Here is a 10,395-nt window from a genome sequence, read left to right as displayed (position 1 = left end):
ATTGGGAAAAGATCTTTACCAATCCCACAACTGATAGAGGGCTTATATCCAAAATATACAAAGAACTCACAAAGGTAGACTGCAGGGCGGCAAATAACCCTATTAAAAAATAGGGTTCAGAGGTAAACGAAGAATTCACAGCTGAGGAATGCTAAATGGCTGAGAAGCACCTAAAGAAATGTTCAACATCTTTAGTCATAAGGGAAATGCAAATCAAAACAACCCCAAGATTCTACCTCACACCAGTCAGAATGGCTAAGATTAAAAACTCAGGTGACAGCAAATGCTGGAAAGGATGTGGAGAAAGAGGAACACTCCTCCATTGTTGGTGGGATTACAGAATGGTTCAACAATTTTGGAAATCAGTCTGGACGTTCCTCAGAAAATTGGACATTGAACTACCTGAGGACCCAGCCATACCACTCTTGTGCACATACCCAAACGATGCCCCAACATATAACAAAGACACATGCTCCACTATGTTTATAGCAGCCTTCTTTATAATAGCCAGAATCTGGAAAGAACCCAGATGCCCTTCAACAGAGGAATGATACAGAAAATGTGGTACATCTACACAATGGAATACTATTCAGTTATCAAAAAACAATGACTTTATGAAATTCATAGGCAAATGGATGGAACTGGAAAATTGGGATCCAGACTGAGGAGACCCAATCACAGAAAAACACACATGGTATGTACTCATTGATAAATGAATATTAGCCCAATGCTTGAATTACCCTAGCTGCACAGAGCACATGAAACTCAAGAAAGATGAACAAATTGAGAATGCTTCATTCCTTCTTTAAAAGGGGAACAGGAATACCCTTGGGAGGGAATAGGGAGGCAAAGTTCAGGACAGAGGCTGAAGGAACGCCTCTTCAGAGCCTGCCCCACATGTGGCCCATACATATACAGCCATCCAATTAGACAAGATGGATGAAGCAAAGAAGTGCATGCTGACAGGAACCAGATGTAGATCTCTCCTGAGAGACACAGCCAGAATATCGCAAATACATAGACAAATGCCAGCAGCAAACCACTGAACTGAGAGGAGGACCCCCATTGAAGGAATCAGGAAAAGGACTGAAAGAGCTTAAAGTGCTTGAAATCCCATATGAACAACAATGCCAACCAACCATAGCCTCCAGTGACTAAGCCACTACACAAAAACTATACATGGACTGACCCTGGGCTCCAACTGCATAGGTAGCAATGAATAGCTTAGTAAGGGCACCAGTGGATGGGGAAGCCCTTGGTCCTGCCAAGGCTGGACCCCCACTGAACGGGATTTTTAGGAGGAGGGCAGTAATGGGGGGAGGATGGGAAGGGGAACACCGATATAGAAGGGGAGCGGGAGCGGTTAGGGGTATGTTGGCCTGGAAACCAGGAAAGGGAACAGCAATCGAAAGGTAAATAAGAAATACCCAATTTCATAAAGATGGAGAAAAAAAAAAACTTCAGCGACAGCAGATGCTGGTGAGGATGTGGAGAAAGATGAACACTCCTCCATTGTTGGTGGGATTCCAGACTGGTACAAGAGGTGTAGGGGTTGGGGTATGTTGGCCTGGAAACCAGGAAAGGGAATAACATTTGAAATGTAAATAAAAATTCCCAATTTAATAAAGATGAGGGGAAAAAAGAAAAAAAAACGGGAAGAATAAGATGAAAATCCCAGAGGCCAGAGGGAGGGGAGAACTTGGGTTTGGGAAGAATACTGGAAAGGGCAAGGGGGAACAGGGTCGCATACAGGGTGGAGAAATAGGATAGAAACTCTGAAGGCCAGTATAACAAATGTAATTATGTGACCACAGGGGTTGGGATCTGGGGTTACCCTCTAAAAACCAGAAATCTGGGAGGTGAGAGAATTTCTGGATTCAAATGAAGAACCCTTAAATAAAATGCCTTACAGTAGAGATAGGGACCTTGTACAGCATACCTCAAATAGGAAGACCGGGCATCAAGTGTACATTTGGGGTTGCCATCTCACAGTCAAACCCCTGACCCAGAATTGTTCCTGTTTAAAATAACTTCAGGGACAAAAATGAAGAAGAATCTGAGGGAAAGGAGGTTCAGCGATTGGCCCACCTTTGGACTCAGCTCAGGTGGTTGTTCCACGGCTTGACCCTATTACTTATGCTGTGGTGTGGTTATAGGCAGGAGCCTAGCATGTCATTCATCTGAGAGATCCAACAAACAACTGATATAGATGCAATAATTATACCTAAACTATGGACTGAAGTTGGGGACCCCTGTGTTTGAATTAGGGAAAGACTGGAAGAAGCTGAGGAGGAGGGTGACCCCAGAGAAAAATCATCAATCTCAACTAACCTGAAACCCTGAGATCTTTCTTTCACGAAACCAACAACCAAGCAGCATACATGAGCTGGTCTGAGGTCCCCTGACATATATACAGCAGACTTCCTGGTCTGGCCTCAATGGGAAAAGTGCCTAACCCTGGAGAGAGTTGAGGCCTCAGGAAGTGTGGAGGCTTGGCCATATGAGGTTGGAACATCCTCTTGGAGATGATAAGATGAATGGGATAAGGAACTGTAAGAGGGTGACCAGGGAGGAGGGCAATGACTGGACTATAAAAAAATAAAAGTAATAATAGAAAATAAAATAAATAAAAATAAAACAGAAAATCCTGTTGTAGAATGTGTGTAGTCTACCACTATGTGTCCCACCATACACCCTTTTATTCACATATTTTTACTTGAAAATGTTCATTGCAATGAGTCATTGGTCTGGTTGAAGATCTCTAGCTTCCACTACATCATCAATAAAAGACCCTGACAGGAACTCCTCTCACATACCTTGATGTTGGCATATGTCATAGAGATCCTTTAGCTTTGGATCTGCAGGACCTGCCCTTTTACACACTCCAGCCGTTCATAGATGAGGTAGATGTTAAGGATGGGTCAACTCAAAGCCCTGCATTTGGGGCTGTGTGGTAGCTAAATTGATGGTCCCACCAGCTCTCCTGAACTCATACCACCAGGACAAACTCTCCAGCATTACACCTGCTATCTCACACAGAACTGTAATCAATAAGGAATGAGGCCAACTCTTACAATTTCATACTGTAGAAGCTAGCTCACCCATGCCATTGTCATCATGTCATCATGTCATCTACTGTGCTACCCAGGCAAAATGCAGGGCCTCTCTCCCAGTGATGCAGCAAGGGTGGGGTGGGCCAGTCCTCCTACCTTCATGACCCCATGTCTATTTCTTCAAACCATGATAGTGGAGAGGGCATCTCTCTAGTGTCTACCCCACATCATGGTAGGCAAGTGGCAAGTCCAGCTTTCTCACTCTCACACACTCAAGGCTGATGTACTCACAAGCAACCAGGCCTAGCTATACTGTACTTTCAGGATGAGCTGCAGAGCCTACTCTCGGGGTGCTGCAGCTGGAGAGCAATGGGGCCAACTCTTCTACAAGGCCCCAGCAAAGAATGAGGCAGTTTTTCACAGGCTGCAGATATCAACATGACCCCAAATGTCAGCCCAGGTCAGGGACATTCTCCTGGTCTTTGGTGATAATAGACTCTCACTGTCTCAGGGTCATGAACCTAGACATGGCCTTCCATGGCAGCATAGACCAAGACTTCAAAATGTCCTTAGGCAGTATCACTGTCTATTCATATCATGGTGCTCCTCACTACTCTCAAGTCTTCAGTTCCAACTCTTTACATTGTGAACACATCCTTCCACTTCTTTTTCTCTTCCATCTCTCCATCACTTAGCTACATGAGGTGGCCTCTTCTGTTTCCATGTCCCCACTATTTAGTATCTCAGCTAAAGTCACCCACATTGACTCCTGGGAGCCTCCCCTATCCAAAGTCTCTGGGACTTCTTAGAGATTCCCCTCCCCTCTCCACTCCCTTTTCCCCAACCTCAGCAGTTGGAGATTTCAATACATTCTCCTAGTCCTCTGGGTCTCTCTCTTGTCTCTCCCCATACCTGATCCTGTCTCCCAGTCCCCCTTTCCCTTCCTCCTCGCGCCCAGCTCCCTCCCTCCCTCTACTCCCTGTGACTATTTGGTTTCCCCTTCTAAGTATGATTCAAGCATCTTTGCTCAGGCCTTCTCATTTAACTTCTTTGAGCTTATGAGTGTATCAAGAGTATTCTCTACTTAAAAATAATATCTACTCATCAGTGAGGACATACCATGCATGCCATTAGACGCTGAAAAAAGACTCTGAGATCCCAAGAAATACTTTTTAATAATGCAAAATAAGTCAATGATATTAACTGCTCTAACAAGTAAAATGCCAGTCAGGTGGTGGTGGCATATGCCTTTAATCCCTGTATTCAAAAGGCAGAAGCAGTTGATTTCTGAATTCCAAGCCAGTCTTGTCTACAGAAAGAGTTCCAGAACAGCCAGACTTACAAATAGAAATCCTGTCTCAAAACAAAACAAAACAAAACAAAACAAAACAAAAACAAAAACAAAATAACAAAAAAAAACAAAACAAAAATAAGTGGGGAGGGATTTTGAGATCATTTATCATCATTCTGTTATCCTAAGGCTTTTCCTGGAATACTGCTTTATAGAAGTATAGAGGATTTTAATCCGGCAACATGGTCACTCTGGCAAGGGATCATGTCCAAAGACCAAGGTTGTGTGATCTAGCTGGAATGCAGACAAACCACACATCTTTAATACCTTTGGTTGGAATTTAGACACACAGGTGTAGTGGGTGGACCTAATGCTGATTCCTCAAGACCTGGTTACCCCAGAGACAAAAGAGTCCACACATAGATAAACAAAAGTGATACTATGTGACCTTACTCCCAAGTTTTTTCTGATTGGTAAATAAAGACGCCAACTACCAATAGTTGGGAAGAAGAAACATAGGCAGTATTGAGGATTCCAGGGCTTTGGATTGGGGGAAGAACCACAAGAGAAAGAAGGGCATGATGGAGAAACCATGATAGGTAAGTTGAGTCATGAAAATGTGGCCCTAAAGGTTGGCCAATTGGACTTTTTTTAGTTCATGTTTTATGAATCCTTTTATTTTGCTGATGTTACTATTTTATATATATGAATGTACATACAGATTCACAGGCAGAAGAATGAGAAGGCCATTGGGCCTGGCTTGGATTTTCAAAAACCTCAAGCCCTACCCCCAGTAAGAGATACCAGAACTGTAGGATACCTGACAAGGAAAGCTACAGATCAGGTGTGGAACCAGACCAAGTGGATGAAGTATGTTACAGTCAGCAAATCCAAAAGGAATTGGAAATATGAAGAATATTTTGACATCAGACATGGAAATGCAGAATTTGGGGTTTACTCTGCAGGTTTTCAGTATAACTTTGGTCCAGTATTTCCTAGTATATTTCCTTTCCTTCCCCTTTGACAGTAATATATATCTGGGCCAATTGGACTTAAGAGCATCCCAGATGAAATATAGTAAGTAATTTCTCAATGTTATCCATAGGAAAATAAATTTTAATAGCATAGACAGCAGATATCTACCAAGCTCTTGTGATGTTTAAGGTTCATTGTAAATAATCAAAATTGTGTGTCTTTTATCTAGGATCTGAAAGATCAAGGCTGGGTAGAAATTCCAGATGGGGATTAAAATTTTCTGTAATACATGTTTGGTATGCACCTTTAAGATAAAATTAGTTGGCAGAAGGAAACAGCCATATTTGAAAGTGACATCTAATTGAGGTGCAGACAAAATGATACAACAGAGAAAGTTTATAGAGAAAGAGCCAGGTAGGATGTGCCCAACTCTCATGAGAATAGGACAGAAAAGAGAAGCTATTTAAGAGTAGCGCAAGGAGAGTCAGTCAGTTTTGTGTAGAGCATTTGAGTGAGCTTGGAGGCAGTGCAGTGAGTGCAGTGCAGTGGAGTTGAGTTCATTTATAAGTTCATGCAGTTCAGTGCAGGTCAGCAGAGGAAGTTGAAGCCAGAGAATAAGAAGCCAAAGGATTAGAACATATTTCCAGAATTAGTTTCAGGCCAATCAGGGCCATTCAGAAAGAAATTGAGGGAAGCCAGATTGAGTCAATCAGTTTGGAAAGTACTTTGTGTCAAAATAGCTGAATTGGACCAGCCAGCCAGAATTCAGAGAAAACTAGAAACGTAAGCATCTTCAACATTAAGCATCCAAGACAGCAATTACATCTGATGAATAAAAGTTACATTTACATAGAAAATAGCAAAATACAAGGTACAAGCTATATGAGTTCAATTTAACAATGAATTTTATTTACTTCCATATAAATGCATATGTATATATGGCATGTGTTGGAAGTAAGTTGTAAATGTACCCATGTATATGTGCAGATATATATACATCTAAGCATTAATATCTTACATTAATCAGTGATATCAGTTCTTTTGGGTTAACTTGAGATTTTAAGTTAAAGTTCTTCAAAATAGTAGGGCAGAATAAAAATAATGTCATTTGAGCCAGATCCTCTCTTACACAAATCCATTTTCCTGTAAAAAAGTATATAATTAACCCCTTCTACTTGACAGGAACAACCAGTGTGATTGCAGCTCTAACAAAGAGAATGGCAAACAGATTCTTTGAGAAATGAACTTCAAAAGGCCAATTACTGAATTGGAGTGATGCTCAGTGGTTAAGAATACAGGCTGATCAAACCCAGACAATATTGCTGATGCCAAGAAGTGAATGCTGACAGGAGCTTCATATACCTGTATCCTGCAATGCTCTGCCAGAGTATGATAAATACAGAGGCAAATGCTGACAGCCAACCACTGAACAGAGAATGGGGTCCCCATTGGAGGAGTTAGAAATAGAATTGAAGGAGCTGAAGAGGTTTGCAACCACATAAGAAAAACAATATCTACCAACCAGAGTTCCCAGGGACTAAATTACTACCGAAAGAGTATACATGGACAGACCCATGGCTCCAGCTGCATATGTAGGAGAGGGTGGCCATGTTGGGTGCCAATGAGAGGAGAAGTCCTTGGCCCTGCCAAAGTTGGATCCCCCAATGTAAGGGAATGTCAGGGTAGGGAGGTAGGAAGGGGTGAGAGGTGGATGGGGGAACATCCTCATAGAAGAAGGGGAGGGGAACGGAATAGAGGCTTTATGAAATGAGAAGGGGATAACATTTTAAATGTAAATTTAAAAATATCCAATAAAAGAGAAACCAGAGGAGACTACTCTCTGCCCACAATTCTGACTCTAGAGGAAAACACCTAGTGCCATCTGGGCCCCCTGCACACAGGGATCCAGTAGCAGTCAGGGCTAATGCTCATGCCTACAGGAGGGACAACCATTGTCAGAAACAGCAATACAAGGTAACACCGGAGACAACCTGATGGCGAGAGGCAAGTGCAGGAGCCCAAGCAACAGAAACCAAGACTGGATGATACCATCAGAGCCCAATTCTCCCACCAAAGCAAACACTGAATATCCAAACACACCAGAAAAGCAAGAACTAGATTTCAAATCACATTTTATCATGATGATGGAGGACTTTAAGGTCATAAATAACCCTAAGGAAACACAGGACAACAAAAGTAAACGACTAGAAGTCCTTGAAGAGGAAACACAAAAATCCCTTAAAAAACTACAGGAAAAAACAAACAAACAGGAGAAGGAAATGAACAAAACCATCCAGGAGTTAAAAATGGAAATAGAAACAATAAAGGAAGCACAAAGGGAGACAACCCTGGAGATAGAAAAACTAGGAAAGAGATAAGGAGTCAGAGATGCGAGCATCACCAACAGAATACAAGAGATAGAAGAAAGAATCTCAGGAGAAGAAGATTCCATACACAACTACCAAAGATAATGTAAAACAGAAAAAGTTACTAGCCCAAAACATTAAGGAAATCCAGGACACAATGAGAAGATCAAGTCGAAGGATAATAGGTATAGAAGAGAGTGAAGACTCCTGACTCAAAGGACCAGTAAATATCTTCAACAAAATCATAGAAAAAAATTCCCTAACCTAAAGAAAGAGATGCCCACATACAAGAAGCCTACAGAACTCCAAATAGATTGGACCAGAAAAGAAACTCCTCCCGTCACATAATAGTCAAAACACCAAATGCACAAAACAAAGAATATTAAAAGAGTAAGGGGAAAGGGTCAAGTAATGTATAAAGGCAGAGTTATCAGAATTACACCAGACTTCTCACCAGAGTCTATAAAAGCCAGAAGGTCCTAGACAAATGTCATAAAGACCATAAGAGGACACAAAAGCCAGCCCAGATTATTATATCCAGCAAAAACCTCAATTAACATAGATGGAGAAACCAAGATATTCCATGATAAAACCAAATTTACAAAATATCTTTCTACAAATCCAGCCCTACAAAGGAAAATAAATGGTTAACCCCAACATAATGAGGCAAATTACACCCTAGAAAAAGCAAGAAACTAATCTTTTTTCTGAAAAGCAAAGAGAAGAGAAGCACACAAACATAATTTCACCTCCAAATATGAAGATAACAAGAAATCACAATTACTGTTCCTTATTATCTCTCAATAACAATGGACTCAATTCTACAATAAAAAGACAGATTAACAAACTGGATACACAATGAGGATCCAGAATTTTCCTGCATGCAAAAAACACACCTCTGAGCAAAACAGACATGACCTCAGTTTAAAAGGCTGTAAAACAACTTTCCAAGCAAATGGTCTGAAGAAGCAAGCTGGAGTAGTCATTCTAATATTAAATAAATCAATTTTCAAACAAAAGTCATTAAAAAAGATGAGGAAGGACACTTCATATTCATCAAAGGAAAAATCCACTAAGATGAACTTTCAATCCTAAATATCTATGCTCCAAATACAAGGGCACTTACATACATAAAAGAAACCTTACTAAATCTCAAAGCACACATTGCACCTCACACAATAATAGTAGGAGATTTCAACAACCCCACTCAAATCAATGAACAGATCATGGAAACAGAAATTAAACAGAGACATAGACAGACTACCACAAGTTATGAACCAAATGGACTTAACAGATATTTATAGAATATTCTATCCTAAAACAAAAAGATATACCTTCTTCTTACCACCGCATGGTACTTTCTCCAAAATTGACCATATAATCAGTCACAAAACAGGCCTCAACAGATACAGAAAGATAGAAGTAATCCCATGTATCCTATCAGACCACCACAGGCTAAAGCTGGTCTTCAATAACAATAAGTGAAAAATGCCCACATATACATGTAAGTTGAACGATGCTCTACTCAATGATAACCTGGTCAAGGAAGAAATAAAGAAAGAAATTAAAGACTTCTTAGAATTTAATGAAAATGAAGGTACAACATACCCAAACTTATGGGACACAATGAAACCTATGCTAAGAGGAAAACTCATAGCTCTAAGGGTCTGCAGAAAGAAACAGGAGAGAGCAATCATGACAGTTAATGTGCCATCCTCCCTATGTTGGGCCCTTTCTCTGTGTTCTTTTATAGCATCCTTCTTATTTTGATCTAACACTGCAGTTACTATTAGTGAGACTTTGCTAAAGAGCCTTTCTACCACTCACTCTTTCTTTCTTTATACTATAATGAAGAAACAAAACTATCTTGAGACATTCTTTTAATTTATTACCACTTTCCTTATGACCAAAAAAGGACAATGTATCAGTTTTTGCTATAGATAAATGATAGATAGATAGATAGATAGATAGATAGATGATAGATAGATAGATAGATAGATAGATAGATAGATAGATAGATAATAGATAGATAGATAGATAGATAGATAGATAGATAGATAGATTCCCAGAACTCAGGTGGTAGGGTAGAGAGATATGTATGACAGAAGAGATTACCTATACCCTCAAGGAAAGGGCTTTAGGGAGAAATCCATTATATGGGAATGAAGCATATCTGGAACTTGGGTGGCACAGAAACAAATCCATTGGCAACTGGGTTGGTATCAAGTTCTTTCAGATCAACTGGAGATTTCAGGTTAAAATTCTGTAAAATTGTGGTCAGGAATAAAAATAATTCTGTTCGAGCCAGACCCTCTCCCACACAAATTCGTTTTCCTGCAAATAAAAAAATACAGAATGTAATTAACTCCTTGTACTTGACTTGGATAAGGACTGTGCTCACCACTATAATAATAGACAATCTATGTCTCTCTTTGATATGGATGGATGGATGGATGGATGGATGGATGGATGGATAGATGGATGGTCATTTGGATGGACAAATGTAAAAATGATAGACATATTTTTCTCTGTGTCTAATACAAGGAAACACAGTATTAAAGTAACTGTATAAAAAGCTTGAGTGGATGAAATAGCTATTCTGAACACTGGACGTCCCATCAACACAATGACAACAAAGCAACACTTATTTAACTGCTCCTGGAAGTGAGTAGCCCTGGTAAACCCTGGAATTTAATTGAGCACAATAGGA

At 40.3% G+C, this 10,395-nt stretch overlaps 1 protein-coding gene across 1 annotated transcript in view; it reads right to left on the bottom strand.

Moving 5' to 3' along the window:
- Window positions 1-9,822: 9,822 nt before the first annotated feature.
- Window positions 9,823-10,395, bottom strand: part of LOC120098584 (cytochrome P450 2C7-like) — a 266,275-nt gene continuing 265,702 nt past the window's right edge. The window contains exon 9 of the mRNA XM_063280345.1: window positions 9,823-10,019. Within this exon, the coding sequence (XP_063136415.1) occupies window positions 9,838-10,019 (182 nt within the window). The 3' untranslated portion in view covers window positions 9,823-9,837. The remainder of the gene's footprint in view (window positions 10,020-10,395) is intronic.

This window comes from Rattus norvegicus, chromosome 1, assembly GCF_036323735.1.
Source record: "Rattus norvegicus strain BN/NHsdMcwi chromosome 1, GRCr8, whole genome shotgun sequence".
NCBI lineage: Eukaryota > Metazoa > Chordata > Mammalia > Rodentia > Muridae > Rattus > Rattus norvegicus.
The sequence above is the reverse complement of the archived record's forward strand: the minus strand, read 5'-3'. Positions and strand labels throughout refer to the sequence as shown.